At 35.8% G+C, this 17,703-nt stretch overlaps 1 protein-coding gene across 5 annotated transcripts in view; it reads right to left on the reverse strand.

Moving 5' to 3' along the window:
- Positions 1 to 17,703, reverse strand: part of Slc12a6 (solute carrier family 12 member 6) — an 89,226-nt gene that overhangs the window by 59,717 nt on the left and 11,806 nt on the right. For 2 of the 5 annotated variants that reach the window (XM_047537401.1, XM_047537397.1), the window contains exon 1: positions 10,029 to 10,230. The exons of the other annotated variants lie outside the window; for them this stretch is intronic. In XM_047537401.1, coding sequence (XP_047393357.1) covers positions 10,029 to 10,146 — 118 coding nt within the window. In that variant the 5' untranslated portion in view covers positions 10,147 to 10,230. Of the gene's footprint in view, positions 1 to 10,028; positions 10,231 to 17,703 lie in introns of those variants that run through there. 5 annotated transcript variants of the gene reach the window in all.

Here is a 17,703-nt window from a genome sequence, read left to right on the forward strand (position 1 = left end):
TGATCTTTCAGACCAATAATGATTACATTCATTCTTTTATTCAGTAATTTTGTATCAGGTGCCTACTATGTGCAAGACAGCATTCTGAGCATTAGCTGTTGACAGATATTAGCACTGTATATAAGTCCTGCTCTATTGATGCTTACATTCTAGTGGAGATCTTAATTTAAAAAATTTTTTATCTGTTCTTAGTTATACAAGACAGTAGAATCCATTCTGATAAAACTATACAAGCATGAAATTTACTGAGATTTTTTTTCTTAAGTGTGTGTGCATGGATCAAGTCAGGTAGTAAAAAGTGGCTAGAAAATCATGTTTTTTGTTCTATAAAGTCTTTTATACTTCACTTTAATCTCCTTAAATACTCCCATTATTATTTTCATGTTCAAGTTACTGTGTGCTGCAGCATTTCTATTTAACTGGTCCATCAAAGTGTTTATTCTAAGCAATTTTTCTCTTTTTGATTGCCCGACTGGGTTGTTGCCTAGCTGGGTGGTTTTTCTTTGTCATCTCATAAGAGCTTAGGTTTGTTTGCGGGAGGACTGCAAGTGATTGCTGTCTCAAGAAAACAAAAAGCTGGTTACCCTGGCACATGTATATAATCCTGGATTTTTAGAAAGCTGATACAGAAGGATCATGAGTTTGAGGCCAGCCTGGTTAACATGGAGAGACCCTGTTTCAAAATAGTAACAAAAAAAAAAAAAAAAAAAAAATCAAAGGCAAAGCAGTCTCCTTTCTGTGGGTAGGCAGTGTTGCAGTAGGTAAGTCACCAGCCAGGTGGAGGCTCAGGAGGAAGCCTCCCTGCTCCTGGGTTTCCTTACCTCTTCCAACTTTAGGGATAAGAAGGTCTCAGTACTCTGCCTATTTCCCTTTCTCTCTCCAGGAATTCATGGATCTTCACCAAGCCAAGCTCCTTCCCAGTTCTGCCATTCTTAGCCTCACCCTGAGGCACTCCAGGTTCTTGTCCAGCCCTTTAGGAATGATTCCTGTGCTATCTCTCTCTGACAGAGCCCAAGATACCACTTTTACCCATTTCATTAGGTACAGGAGGCTTTTTGCTCAAAAGAGGAAGATAAAAACTGGAATTAGGAATTGAGGGATAGCAAAACATTCAAGTAGTCACCTTTCTAGAACTCTCTCTCTGAAAATTAAGTCCAGTTTACAAACAACCCCAAAATATTCAAATCTTGCTAAACAGAGCTGGGGTTGCACTTGCCTAGTATGCATGATGCACTGGGTTTGATTCTCAGCATTGCATATAAATAAATAAATAAATAAATAAATATCCACTTAAAAAAAAATCTTGGCAAACAGTGAGACAGGACCTCACTATATTGCCCAGGATGGCCTTTAAATCCTGGGCTTAAATGATCCTCCTGCCTCACCTCCTGATTAGGTGGGTTAATAGGCACATATTACCACACCTGGCTAAGTAAAAAGTTTAAAGATCATCTGTGAAGTCCAAACATAACAAAAATAATTTTCTAAAAAATACTGAAATACCATGCCTCACACCTTCATATAATTAACAATACAGTTGAAGAGATAAAAATAGAATTAAAACATGATTACAAATTTAGGGCACACTACAAAGTATATTTGAGGGCTAATATATACTGACGAATGGAATAAAATCAAAGCTGGAGAAGAATATTAGACAAATCATCTTGGAAGAAATACAAACCTGGTCTTCAGGTCATGATGTTAAGTGTGGATGTGTGTAATGTTTTACATTAGGCAGGGAATGAAAGCACAAGAGTTCGGATGAGGACACTGAGGTGTGAAAAAAATTGAGAGAACTTTTGAGAAGGATTCTTACTATAGATTCACCATTTCTAACACAAGCATCAGAATCCTTCTGTCACAAAAGGTTACATGTTATGGTTGGAAGAACACAAGAAAGGAAATGAGATTTACTTTATCATATAGTGTTTTAGAATAGATTAAATCACTTATGGGGCTGGGGATGTACCTCATTGATAGAGCACTTGTCTAGCATGCATGAGGCTCTGAGTTTAATCCTTAGTACAGAAAAAAAAATTATGTTATTATGTACCATATTCAGTATGTGCCATGTTCTAACTGTATTAATATTGTTCTCTAAAAAGATTTATCTCACTTCATTCTAAGTAATAAAATCCACAATGAAATACAATTTTCTAATACATTAAAAGAAATACATCTTGCATACCTTCAGTGGAGAATATATATTCTTAAGTTATATTAAACTTAATTATTTCACTAACGCCATTTTTAAGTCTGTTAAGTCCCCCCCCCACCTACCCCCCTGCCGGTACCAGGAATTGCACTCAGGGGTGCTTAGCCACTGAGCCATATCCCTAGCCCTTTTTTAATTTTCTATTTTGAGGCAGGGTCTCACTAAGTTGCTTAGGGACTAAGTTGCTGAAGCTGGCTTTGAATTGGCGATTCTTCTACCTCAGTCTCCAGAGTCACTGGGATTATAGGCGTGTGCCACCATGCTCAGGTAAGTCTCCTATTTCTATATCAATGATAAATAGGCATTTTCCTGGAAATGTGAGGAATGGAAGGCTTCTAAAGTTTGATTTGTCAGATTAAGCTAAATTAAGACAAGTTCCTTGCCTGCTCAAATTTCTCAATTTTTAGCATTATTTGAAAGATTATTCTACATTTAGAAATATTCTATACTAAATTTAAAAAGCAATCCAACCCTTAAAAAAATAAAGAAGTAAACTTTAAGAAATCTATTATGAGGGCTGGGGATATAGCTCAGTTGGTAGAGTGCTTGCCTTGCAAGCACAGGGCCTTGGGTTCAATCCCCAGCACCGCAAATAAATAAATAACAGAAATCTACTATGACAAAGAAATAGAATAAAAATTAGTAAGAGAGCATCCTAGTTGCAGGAAATATAAAAAAAATTATGTGAATATTTAAAGCAGAGGGGCCATATGGTATGGTAAAAAGAAAAAAAGCTTTAGATCTTACTTTGAATCCCAACTCTGCTACTGGCAATTTATTTTCTTAATCTCCAAAATAGCGATAATGGTTTCCTGTCCTGGTGGTTGTGAGGATTATGTGAGCCAATATTTGTTAAGTGCCTAGTTTGAACACTGTCTCTGCTAGTCACCATGCTCAACCACAGGAGTTAACCGGGTGTGATGGCACATGCCTGTACTCCCAGCAGCAGCTTGGGAGGGTGAGGTAGGAAGATCACAAATTCAAAGATAGCCTTTGCAACTTAGTGAGGTCTAAGCAATTCAGCAAACCCTGTCTCTAAATAAAAAATAAAAAAGGGCTGGGGATGTGTCTCAGTGGGTAAGTGCTCCTGGGCTCAATCCTGGTACCAAAACAAACAAACAAAAAACCCAAAAAAACAAAAAACAAAAACAAACAAAAAAACAAGATAGCTAGTATTATTACTATAAAGTTGATTACATGTTCATGTAAAACTGCTTCCTTTTTCAAGCTGGCAAAAGCAAGAAATGCTACATTCCTCAGAGTTTACCAGTTAATAATCAATTTCTTAACTCATGCCATATGTCCAAACTGAAATCTGAAAATCTTTCCAATATTTTACAATATGCTAATATTATACTTTATATATTTTATATACTCCTAAATAGAGTATAGAAAATAAAAATAACAATTAAGCAATATGTATGTATATGAGGGGGTTTGTTTTGTTTTTGGTACTGAGAATTGAACCAGGGTCCCTTTACCATTGAGCTACATCCCTAGTCCTTTTTATTTTTAGACAGGGTCTCACTAAATTGCTTAGGGCCTTGCTAAATTACTGAGGCTGGCCTTGAACTTTGGATCCTTCTACTCAGTCTCCCAAACTGCTGGGATTATAGGCATGTACCACCACACCCAGTTTGTGTGCATATTTTTAAAGAAGTTTTTATAGAATTCAGTCCATTTCAGTCTGGCAAATCTCTTGATGGGGCAAAAGTAGCATCTCCTACACACACGGTTGGTATGCTAAGTAAGAAAATTTCTGGGAGAAATTCTAATTGGTGAAGATAGTGTTGAAATAGAGAGTGAAAATGTTGAAGACTGTCAGAATATATGACAAATAAGGGTTACAATATACACAGTTTTAACATGTAAAGAACTGAAAGGAGCTGGGCATGCACACGCCTGTAATTCCAGAGACTAGGAGGATCCCAAGTGCAAGGCCAGTCTCAGCAATTTAGCAAGGACCTAAGCAATTTAGACCCTGTCTCAAAAGAAAAAATAGAAAGGGTCAAAGATGTAACTCAGTGGAGTAAAGTGCCCCTGGGTTCAATCCTTAGAACCCACCCCCACCCCAACAAAAAAGAACTGAAAGGAAACAGACTCAATTCTGCATTCCTGTATTAAGGTCTTAGATTCAGTAAAAATCATGGTGAAAGGAACTGGGATATTTGGGGAGATGTTAAGTCTTCCTGGCAATGCTGGACTACTGAGTGTGGAAAGGGAGACAGAAGAATATGCCTCACTCAGCCAGGTTTAAGGATAAACTTTGACTCAGATTTTAAAACATGAAGATATATGCTTCTGTTAGATGGATTGTGAGAAGGCCTGCATAATTAAAAGAACAAACAGCTGGGTGGGGTGGCACACTGAGACAGGAGGATCACGAGTTCAAAGTTAGTCTCAAAAACTAGCAGGCCCTAAGCAACTCAGTGGGACCCCATAGCTAAATAAAATATTAAAAAAAAAAAAAGCTGGGGATGTGGCTCATTGAGTGCCCCTGGGTTTAATAACTGGTACCAAAACAAACAAACAAAAAAGGCTTTTATTTTTAATTTTTTAAGATGGGGTCCTTCTATATTGCCCAGGCTGGCTTTGGAACAGCTGGGCCCAAGTAATCCTCCTGCTTCAGCCTCCTGAGAAGTTGTGACTACAGGCATTTCCTAGCATGCCAGGCTATAAAAGGTTTTCAAATCTTCACTATAAAAAATATTTATATCCACACAGAGAACAATCTCTTTAGTTGTCTATCTAACCTACTCTAATGTTAGTCAATAAAAGAAGGTAGTCAAATACCCTTTTTAGAATGTAAGATTTCATGGGTAATGAGCAGAACTAACATTTAGCTAACCGTTTAACATCCTGAGTTAATAATACATTTGAACTTCATTACTTCATTTGACAAATTGCTCTCACAGTATGCACTCATACTGCTTGTATTGCTGGTAAGTCAATGTTTGTAGCTGCCATTCAATACCAATATAGATTCCTCCTTTTGTTGCTATAGGTCCATTTCTGAAAATGTCCTCAGAACTCTATTTTCGGGCTGGGTTTTGTGGGGCGTGCCTGTAATCCCAGCAGCTCAGGAGGCTAAGGCAGGAGGATCATAGGTTTGAAGCCGGCTTCGGCAATTTAGTGAAGATGCCAGCAACACAGGGAAATGCTGTCTCAAAATAAAAAGGGCTGCGGATATGGCTCAGTGGTTACCTTGGGTTCAATACCTTATACTGAAAAGGAAAAAAGAGAAAAAATTAAAAAGAACCCTATGCAAAGGGAAAAGGGAAATCTTCCAATCTATGCCCAGCGAAGGCAATCCAGCAGTCCAAATCTGCCTAATCCACAGACACTAAAAGATTTTTTTTGTTGTTGCTTTTTGGTACCGGGGATTGAACCCAGGGGTGTTTACCCACCGAGTCAGATCCCCGTCCTTTTTATGTTTTATTTTGAGACAGGGTCTTGCTAAATTGCTTAGGGCCTCCCTAAATTGCTGAGGCTAGCTCTGAACTTGATCCTTCTACCACAGCCTCCCAAGCTGCTGGGATCACAGGCAAGTGTCACCATGCTAGGCCAACAAGAAGATTGAGGAACAGAGAGAGAAGATCTGGAGCAATTACTTCATAAAAATACTTAAACAATCTTAGTAATTTAATAAAAGAATGAGTGTAGCATTCATACCTGATTAAGTAATTCAATAAACAATAAAACTGTTCTATTGGTCCTATTAAAAATGAGTTTTGATGACACCAAATTTTATGGCCCTTGCACATTAAGATATACAGAAATTTTCTCTCTCTTTTTTTGTGTTGGGATAATACCCAATGGTGCTCTGCTGCTGAGCTACATCCCCAGTGCTTTTTATTTTTTGAGATAGGGTCTTGTTAAATTGCCAAGGCTGGCCTTGAACTTGTGATCCACCTGCTTCAGTCTCCTAATAATTATTTTTTAATGATAAATAAAATTGTGTTGGTGTTTTGAATTTTATGATGCTGAGCATGTTCTGCACTGGTGCTAACATCTAATACAATTTTATATTTACAAACATACCTCGCAAGAATTAACCTAGTCCATTTGGATTATGGACCCCTTTTGAAATTGCAACTTATACACTCTTAAATCGGTGTGTTTAGACTTTCAAGGATCTAACTCATTTCTGAACATGTTTATAATCTTCTTAATTTCCAACATACTATAGAAATCACCAGCAATCAAAAAATACAAGTTCAACCTGCTGTTGGCCAATGTTACTAGAGAACACACAGCAGTATCTGGCATGCAACAAGCTTTTAAGATGGCCTAAACTTGAAAAAATTGGTCCACTAGATTTATCTGATGGATGTGAATTTGTCTCCTAGTTCACTTTGTGAGTTAAAACTGTGAACCTTTTTTTAAAATATTTTTTTAATTGTAGATGGACACAATACCTTTATTTTGTTTACATTTGTGTGGTGCTGAGGATCAAACCTAGTGCCTCACACATGCTAAGCAAGTGGTCTACCACTGAGCTACAGCCCCTGCCCCTAACTTTCTCTTACTGGTAAGTAATAACTGAAAATAAAGACATGAATTAAAAAAAAAAAAAAAAAGTTAAAAGAAAAAAAGATTCATGCTAAAACAAAACAACAACAAAATGCTAGGAGTTTGTCCGAGGCAAGTCACTTACTACTGTCAGCAGTCTCAGTTTTTAAATCTCTAAAAAGGCAATGACCACCTGCAATTCTACTGAGTTTGGAGAAGATAAAATTGAGAACCCTTCACTAAATAGCCTCAATCTACCTTCCCTCACCTCTTTACCACATGCCTAATGTGCTATCTAAGACTTGGGATGTAGCTCAGTGGTATCTGCCTAGTATGCACAAGGCCCTGGGTTCAACCCCTAGTACCCCAAAACAATAACAATTACAACAACAACCAACCACCAATGTGCTAACCACCCTAAAAATTTGTTCCCCACAAGTGCTTCAGCCTTCTTGAATATCTTCAAATTGTTCCTATTATCTGTCATCTTCTCTTCCAGATCTTCAAGAATCAGTGATGTCCCCTCCTCTGAGATAACTGTTCCAGGATCCCCTCTCCATCATCTGCAAACCTGTTTCTTTTTCTTAATGAACCACTAATCACACTGTATAAATAACAGGTAGTTCTTATTTTTTGAGTGCTGGATCATACATGTGATACACACATACATAATACCATGCAATCCTCATATGACCACTTTGTAAAGTAGGTACTGTTATTCCCTTGGTTTTATCAATGAGGAAAGAAGTTGTTAAATAGCTTGCTGAAAGTCACTCAAGTACTAATTATTATAAATTATCACTACTACTAATTAGTAATAATTAGTATGACTGGGATTCACAGCCAGGTCCCTGACTCCAATGCCATTCTGCTGCCTTTGGTGGGGAACTTGAAACTTCTTACACCTTTGTAGCCTTAGGAAAAGAGTACAAACAGTTGACACCACATATGGTGAATAAAAAAGGCAGAGAGCATGTCTACCTCTGAATTGCTTACTATGTTGCTAAGGACCTGGAGATACAAAATTGATATTATAAGGTCTCTGTCCTCAAGGAGCTTATAACCAGTCTGCTGCTGGGACAGAGACAAGTAAAGAGACACTAGAATACAGTATGTGGTAAATACTATGTCTGTGAATAGGTTGCTGAGAAAACAGAATTGGGGGGGGGGGAGTAAGAAATATTTTGGAAATCCAAGTTTCTCATTTTTCTTTTACAACCCAATGAAGCAGAGTTGTACTATATTGACATTCTATAGTAGTCTGCATGGCAAGAATTATATAGTTTAAAAAATTAGATTACCTCTATATTTGTATTTCTATTTCATCTAAAATTATTCACTACTCTAGTTCAAATAAATATATTTAAAAACATTTAAAAGGATGATATGCTTTCTAAGTATGTTCCATTTATGTTATTATATGTATTTTTCTCTCCACGTAGAGAAGGAAAAACAAAGGAAAACAAAATAAAACTACTGGTTATATAACTGGTCAGTGTTAGAAGTATTTGCAACAAAACCACAATGAAGGTAGGATTTTTTTTTTTCTTTTTTTTAAACTCAGGAGAACAAGGGGCCAAAAAACAAAACAAAAAACCCTGACCCTTTATTCCTAGGTTGAAAAAGGAAGAAACAACTTTTAGATTTTCCCCCCTCACCTTCCTTCTAATTTAACCCTACAATTAAGATAATTTAGACAATATAGTCCTAGCAGTTGTTCACTTGCCAAACAATAGTTTTTATTCAAGTGGAGATTTTCTGGGGCTGTTAAGGAAAACAACAAATGAAAATCCGTATTAAATTCAAGTTAGATTATATCTGTGACTTATTCCTTGTTCAAAGTAATTACTATGGAAGAAAACAAATTAAGCCTAATAATGTCACTTTCTTATAAAGTTTGGTACTATCAAAACTTTTATGGCTTTCCTAGGTGGTTGTTAGATTAAAGCTCTGTTCTAAAGAAAATTTTCTCCAAACATAATGGGACTAGTAAAGAAGAAAATAAAAGAGTAGAAGTGGTGAAGAAAGGAAATAGAAGTTTGCATTTTGTGAAATTAGTGAAGATGACAATAAAGACAAAGTTGTAAAGGGATTAAAATCTAAGCAATTAAGAAAGTTCAGCTTCAAATACATGTAGGCCGGAGAGAGAATAATCTAACTTCTTTGAGTTGAAGTTGCAGAGAATCAGGTTCAAGTTCAAAGTAGGTTAAACTTGTTTTCAGTTTCTTATCACCCTGACTATTCAGCAAAATGAAAATAACCTAGTGGACAAAGAATTTACATGAAACATTTTTATCTTCTCCTAATAAACTCTCTCTCACTAGCAAGAAAAAATATGTATATAAAAGGAATATTTTTCTTAATAGTCACCATCTCAAATAAATTAAAGATTCTTTAAAATTCTCTAAAGTTTGGTAAGAAACAGATAATGAACAGCTGTTTACAGCAAGGAACTGCAATGTGTTACTTGCTACTGAAAAGTTAGAATCATGGAATCACGGGATTAAAGGAAAGTTTGTAAGATTCCCTTAGGCTTTATTCACATACTAGAGAAGTTGCTGACAATTTACCGATTTAAAAAATAAGGGGCTTCAAACTATGGCTATATTTGATACCATAATATTAACTTGAAATTTTAATTGCATGTTTAAAAATCCAAAACCAAAATTCCCCTACAAAGTATATAACTGTTACCATTTAGAGAAAATAATAGGGATAAGTACTTCATCAAATAACTGTATTAAACCTGATGCTATGCTAGTCACCATAATGACCATCTATTGTACTTTCTTTCATTAAAAATTTCTTAAGAGCATTCACTACTGAATTACTGTTTATCTGGTAAACTGAGGCAAAATTCTAACCAGAGAAGTCACAAAGTCCACAGTACAAAATTAGTGAACCATGCTCCCTCTTTATATAATATCATATAAACTGCTACATTTGTCATTCACGAGTTGGTTTAGAGTCTTTTCTGGATATAATCTACACTGTGTAAGCAAAAAGTGAATTATACATTGACTTTTACTGCTCCCGTTTGGTTGAAAACTCTTCACGATTCAATTTCACCTGTTTGTAAGGAACACAGAACTCATTGTGGGTAAAAACAAACCTGTGTGTGAAAAAAGTAAAAGAAGTTATCAGATACACAAGGGAGTGAAACAATTGAGTGAAAAACACTTCAACCAGAACACTTTTTCTCCATCCGTTAAGAGGGCATTTTAATTTTGATATCTTAGTGACAATTTTTCTCACAAGATCTTCAGAGGTTCCAAAAGCTCCCAAATTGAGGACTCACCTGGATCATCTGAATCCCGAATCCGGGCTTTTATTTCTGTTAAACTGGGCTCTTTGGAGACCGAAGCCGCTGCCCCCTCCTCTGGGTCTTCTACTTTAGTCACAGTAAAGTGTGGCATCGTTACAGTTAGAAATGCTTCGTTCTTTCTGTACTTAAACTTCCTTCCAGTCCGCTCCCTGCCTCCCTGCGCTTTCCTCCTTTCACTCTGATCACTGCCTACGGGAGACAGTGGCTGGGAATCGGGAAGTACTTTGTGCTCACGTGACCTGCAGCAGCAAGGGAGTGGGGCTCCAGGAAGACACGCCTTCCTCAGTGTTTATCATTCACTTAGAAGGATTAAGCACTCCACCCCTTGCGTATTGTTATTAACCTGAAGAACCCCAAGAACTGTTCAGGCTGCCGCCAAAAGCTGGAGACTGCAGAATTCATGAACTGCTGTCAACTGTGTGCTACCGGCACTCTTTCCTTCACTTAAAGCACTGCCATAAGGACATGTGCACATAAGGATCTCAACCTCTACCCTCATATTTCACAAGAGAAAGATTAGGGAACAGTTCATCTCACAAACAATCCTCTTTAAAGATAGAATGGAACTATATCGACTTAGAAAACAAAAGATGGAAGTATTTGTTAGGCTTTTGTTGTTGCTTTATTTCAAAGCACATGGAAAAAAGTCATACAAATAATTTTTTTTCTTCAGGGGAAACATTCATTTAGTAAATATTTAATGACACCTACATATATTATACAATACATTGTTCTAGATGCTGCAATGTATACATCCAAGGAGAGAAATTAACTTTCCTAAAGTACAAATTTGTTTAAAAGAGCAGACTAGTGCTGGAGTTATGGCTCAGTGGTGGAGTGCTTGCCTAGCATGTGTGAGGCATTGGGTTCAATTCTCAGCACTTCATATAAATAAATAAAATACAGGTCCACTGACAACTAAAAAATATTTTTTTTTAAAAAAAGAGCAAACTATATTTAAAAAGGGAAGAGTTCAGAACTTTTTGTTTTGTACTGGAAGCTTAAATAGGTTTAAAAGAAAAAAAAAATTCAAGGAAATCCCTCTGAGTAAGAGGTATACAGCTCCTTCAGCATACACCTAAAATAACATACTTAACTCTTGGGTCTAGTTTACTAGGTAACTGTATCAAGTTTTCGGTTGATAACTTTAATTACAGACTATGAGGCCAACCTCTCTACTCAGTCAGGGAGATCAGTTAAATTGAGCCCTGTGTTAATTTCCATGTTGATGATGTAACATAAAGGCTTTGTTAGGAATGCCTTCCATCTGACATGTAAGGCTGTACTGAATTAGTATTTAAAAAAATACTAATGCTGAGCTGGGTGTGGTGGTGCATGCCTGTGATCCCAGAGACTTGGGTGACTGAGGCAGGAGGATCACAAATTTGAGGCCAGCCTCTGAAACGAAGCAAGACCCTGTCTCAAAAATAAAACTGGGATGTAGCACAGTAGTAGAGTGACTCTAGGTACAATCCCTAGTACCAAAGGGAAAAACGAAGAACTGATGCCTAGTGCTAGGTATATTGATACCTGTAAGCTCAGCTACTTAGGAGGCTGAGGCAGGAAGATCTTAAATTTGAGGTCAGCCTGTGCAATTTAGTAAGCTCCTTCTCAAAATAAGAATTTAAAAAAGGACTGGGATGTAGCTTGGTGGTAAAATTCTTGCTTAGCATGTAGGAAGCCCTGGGTTCATTTCTCAGTATCACAAACAAGAAACAGACAACTGTAATGCCTTCTCAGATTTTCTAACTTAATTGTTTTGGAGACAGCCTAGATGAAAGACTTTCAAAAACTCCTTCAGATGGTTCTAACATGCAACCACTGTAGAATTACTATTATATGGTAAAGAGGTAACTATTTCTATCTTGGAAAGAAATTAAATGAGAATTGAGTAGTGCCCTTTGGTGATTTTTCCATATTTACAATTCAGCTAACCTATTGATTTATTTGAAGGAACTTAAGAGAACAACCAAACTGTAGATGATTTCAATAGTACATTCTGGGTTCCAGTTTGTTAATACTTTACTACCAACAGATATTTCCAGTTGGATTTTGTCTTTCATATTTATTTTATAAGGAGGATCAAACTGTGGCTAATCTTTTATATTTGAAAGAAAACAAAGACTTGTGTTCATAAATCTGTGTATGGCTTATGTATATAAGTCTATGTACAAATATTATCCTGTCACCCTTCCTTTCTTAAAAAAAAAAAGATTCTCAAGCTAAACAACTAGGATGTGACAAATTTCTGTTAATTTATTATAGTAATAACTTAGTTACCAACTTGATGCTTGGGTACCACAATGGTCAGCAATTTTATAATAGTTCTCTCTTACCGTGAACTGTTAGATAAAAGAGCAAGGGCATAGAAAATTGGAAGCAAAGTTAAAGTAACGTAGAAAAAGCTGGGGGTGGAGAGTAGTACAGAAAAAGCTGAGGTGTGTATAATATGATTGGGGAGTAACTAGGCAGGATGTAAGAAATAGATATTTTAAGTACAATACTCTGTCACGATAAGATACCACTACACAACCAAGACCACTAAAAATTAATAAGGCTAACACTATCAAATGTGGCAAGAATATGAAACAAAATGAACTATTTAATGTTGGGGGGTGTGAACCTGAAAAACCATTATAGAAAAGAATGTGGCACTTTTCCCTACAACTTAGCAATTCCACTTCTAATTATTTACTCCTAAAAATGAAAATACATTCTCACAAAAAGACTTGTACAAAAATGTTCGTATCAGATAAAACAAGGAAAAAAGTTCATATCACATCCCCAAAACTAGAAACAACCCAGATGTACATCCATGAAAGAATAAACAAAGAGTGATACAGTCAAACAGAGGATTACTACTGAGCAGTAAAAAGGAATGAACTACTGACACATGTAACCACAGGGATGAATCTCAAACACATTATGCTAAGTGAAAGAAACTTCAACCAAAAGTATATCATATATGAATCCACAGTTATGAGGTTTTAGAACCAGCAAAAGTAACCTATGATGCAAAAAATCAGGACAATGGTTGCTTCTGGGGGTTTGGAAATAGAGTTTAACTGGGACCAGACATGAGAGAACCTTCTGGAGTGATAGTAAGTAAATTCAAAATTTTGAGGTTTAGGGTTTCACAGGTACACGCATTTGTCAAACGCAGTCACTATTCACTTAGAATTTTTGCATTCCATGGCATAAGTTTATCTCAAAAGAAAACAAGCTGCAAGCAAATTGAGTTCTAATCAATAACATGCATTTAGAAGTATTTGGGGGAAGTGAATGGATACCTACAATTTACATTGAAATACATTTAATAGGATAGATGGACAGATTTGTGAAAGGACAAATACAATAAAATGCTAACAATCAGCCAGGCTCAGTGGTGCAGGCCTATAATCCCAGTGACTCAGGAGGCTTAGGTTGGAGTACCTCAAGTTCAAGGCCAGCCTCAGCAACTTAGCCAGACCCTGTCTTAAAATTTAAAATGGGCTGGGGATGCAGCCAAATGATAGAGCATCCCTAGGTTCAATCCCCAGTACCAAAACATAAGTATAAAGATAGAACTGGATGGTGGGTGTATGAGTGTTCACTATAAACTTTATGTTTAAAGTTCTATAAAATGTTGAAAAGAATGCAACAAACTGACACCGTTATGAAAATGAATGAGCAAGTCATAGACTGGGAGAAAATATTCACAAAACATAAATCTGACAAAGGACTTGTATGTAAAATACACATAATCCACATATACAAAAATCCCCTACAATTATAAAAAGGTAATATAAAATGGGTAATGATTTTAAATTGACAATTAATAAAGGAAGAGATACAAATGGCTTATAAGCACTTGAAAAAGTGCTCAATATCATTGACCATCAAGGAAATACAAATTAAAACCTACATTATAAAGGCTACTGACAAAGATGTGCAAACATTATAGGGAGGATAAAATGGCAGAACCATTTGGAAAAAATCCTTTTTTAAAGAAAGTATATATATATATATATATATATATATATATATATATATATTTAGTTGTAGATGGACACAATACCTTTATTTTATTTTTATGTGGTGCCAAGGATCAAACCCAGGGTCTCATACCTGCTAGGTGGGCACTCTTCTACCAAGCCTCAACCCCAGCTCCCTGTCCTTTTTTTAAATAAATCTAAAACATATACCCACCCCTATGACCCAGCTCTTCCTCTTGGTATTTTTAATCAAGAGAAATAAAAGCAAGTCTACCAAAAACATTCAAACAAATATTTATATAGCAACTTTATAATAGCCCAAAAAGATAACAGCCCAGGTCTCTATCAATAGGATAAACAACTATAGTATATTCAGACAATGGACTAATATTACTTAACAAACCAAGAACTACAGAAAAAGTCGACATCAATGAATCTTAATCAGACTATGCATTATAAATCATATAACATTCTTGTGTATAATGCAGTGGTTAGTGGTAAAATATCCTAATGTCTCCAAATTTACTTTGAAATCCTGCAAAAATAGATTAATGAAGGGATAAATACAGGACAAAAAACAAAAGATGTTAATTAAGTAGATAGGAGTTAAAGATTAATGAATTCACAAAACAATTCTTTCAAATTTTCTGCACATTTGAAAACTTCCATAATAAAATGTTGGGAAAAATACTATAAAAATGAAATTCTTGGGGCTGGGGAGATAGCTTAGTTGGTAGAGTGCTTGCCTTGTAAGCACAAGGTCCTGAGTTTGATCCCCAGCACCCCCCAAAAAAAAAAAAAAAAAGAAAAAATGAAATTCTTGGGGCTGGGGTTGTGGCTCAGCAGTAGAGTGCTCACCAAGCATATGTGAGGTTCTGGGTTCGATCCTCAGCACCACATAAAAATAAAATAAAGGTATTAAATAAACATTTTTAAAAAATGAAATTCTTTGAAACCTAAAGATCTTCAGGCCTCAGTATAAAGAAAGTCACTTCACAGTCTAATTCCATTTCACATAAAAGTTAGGGAGTTGCACAAATCTTTTCTTGCACTTTGAGTTTAAAGTCTTGAATGCTGTGTGAAATGAGTCATTGTACAGGTTTAAAATATTTTCGCTGCCACTAAAAAATGTATGTTTTTTATTATTATTATTATTATTATTATTATTATTATTATTATTATTTTAGCAGTACTGGGGATTGTCCCAGTGACACTACCACTGAGCTACAGGCTCAACTCTTTTTATTTTAAGACAGGGTCTTGCTAAGTTGCCGAGGCTGGTCTTGAACCTGTGATCCTCTTTTCCTGAGTATCTGGGATTACTGGAGTGGTCCACCACACGTGGTTAAATGGTGTTTTAAAATACTAAGGTATAAAGGCCAGAACAGGGCAAAAGGGCTATTACTCCCAGTGTTTAATATATTAGATGAAATAGTACACATATTTATTTTGCTAATTAGTTTCAATAAACTTATGATAACCAGTGTTTTGTTTTATTCAACCCATTTAATTAAAAATAAAGACAAGTTAGATGGAGTAAAAAAAAAAAAAAAACAAAAACAAGGCAGTCAGTGGAAATTTATTTTCAATATAAGAATTCTCACAATTTTCTTTTTTGTACTAGGGATTGAACACAGGGACACAGTCACTAAACCATGTTCCAGCCCTTTCTAGTTTTTATTTTGAGACAGGGTCTCCCTAAATTGCTCAGGGTCTCACTAAATTGTTAAAGTTGGCTTTGAACTTGTGATCCTCCTGCTCCAGTCTCTAGAGACACTGGGATTATAGGTGTGGGCCACCATGCCCAACTCTATTAAATTTTAATACATTGTTATTCTTTATCCTGAGAAATCATTCAGGTTCAGACCAAATCCTATGTAATTTTTTCTCTTAGTTCTTGGAAACTGAGTATTATACAACTGAAAGTTAAAAAATAATCTAGAACCATATAATCTTGTTTTTATTTTTTTGGTACTGTCCATTGAACCCAGGGACATTTTACCACTGAGCTATATCCCCAGGTCTCTTTATTTTTTGGCACAGGGTCTCACTAAATTGCTTAGGGCCTTGGGCCTGGCCTCAAACTTGGAATCCTCCTGCCTCAGTCTCCTGACTCACTAGGATTATAGGCATGTACATTTGCACCTGTCTAGAAGCATATAATCTTATTGCCGAAATGGTTCTTAAAAATTACCCAGTAAGTGGGGCTGTGAATGTAGCTCGGTGGTAGAGCACTTGCCTAGCATGTGTGAGGCACTCGGTTTGATCCTCAGCACCACATGAAAATAAATAAATAAATAAAATAAAGGTATTGTGTCCATCTATAGCTAAAACAATTTTTAAAAATTATCTGGTAACCATTCATGCTAAAAATGAACTCATGATGCAAGAAAACTTCTCTAATAAACAAAACACCTGAAAATAAAAGCTACATGTATTTAGAAAATATGATTGTGGCAAATATCATTCTGTTCATTCTTAAGAATATCCTATATGATGTTAAAGCCAGGCATGGTGGCGCAAGACTGTAATACCAGTGGCTTGGGAGGCTGAAGCAGGAGGATGGCAAGTTTGAAGCCAGCCTTAGCAACTTATCAAGACCCTGTCTCGAAATAAAAAAAAGTTCTGGGGATGTGGCTTAGTGGTTAACAACTCAGGGTTCAGTCCCTGGTACCAAGAAAAAAAAAAAAAAAAAAGGATCTGATGTCAAATTTTTGTTAATATGTTTAGAATGTAATAGCATTCATTTTAAAAATAAACATGGAATTAAATTTTACCAAAGGTACCAGAATATTTTTTTTAATGGAGAAGTATATAAAATCAGGACTATAAGTAAAATATCTTATAAGCAAAGAAATAAAAAGAGGAAAAAAAAAAGATTTTCTGAGATTTGGGCCAAAACATACCTCTTCATTAACTTTAGGACCAATGTAACTAAATCACAAATTACAAGTTGTTCTTGTAACTCAGCACTAATACTCCGCCCTAGGCATTTGCACATCATTTGTGTAAATGATAATGAAATATACATCTTTAGCAAGATTTCTTTTGAGAAACAAAGGACCAAAGTTAACCAGGGAACATGTCACTATCTTTTATTTAAAATTTTTCCCTAATGCCAGACAAAATAATTGCAAACATGTCCACAGAGTATAAAAATTGCATTTATTTTAATGCTGCTTCTCTACTATACAACTGCAGTTGAGTAAATGAGTTCAATAGGACTAACCACTAAGACAAAAATATACTATTAGAATCACACTTGCCTAGGCTCAAATCCTTGGACAGGTTACTGAACTGTTGACTCAGTTTTCTTCTGGACAGAAAAATTTCAACTTTGCATGGAAAATAATGACTTGTAGGGCTGGGGTTGTAGCTTGGTGGCAAACCACTTGCCTAGTATAGGTGAGGCCACAGGTGTAATACAGCACTGCAAAAACAAACAAAATAACATACTGACTTGCCTTTAAATGGACAAGTATCAAAACTGATGATTTTTCAAGATTGGAAAAAACTTTCTCTAATAGGGTTTTTAAAAAAAATTTCCTATTGATTATATAGTGAGGCCCCAGGTATAATACAGCACTGCAAAAACAAAATAACATACTGACTTGCCTTTAAATGGACAAAACTGACGATTTTTCAAGATTGGAAAAAACTTTCTCTAATAGGGT

Source organism: Sciurus carolinensis, chromosome 2 (assembly GCF_902686445.1).
Source record: "Sciurus carolinensis chromosome 2, mSciCar1.2, whole genome shotgun sequence".
In the NCBI taxonomy this organism is placed as follows: Eukaryota; Metazoa; Chordata; class Mammalia; order Rodentia; family Sciuridae; genus Sciurus; species Sciurus carolinensis.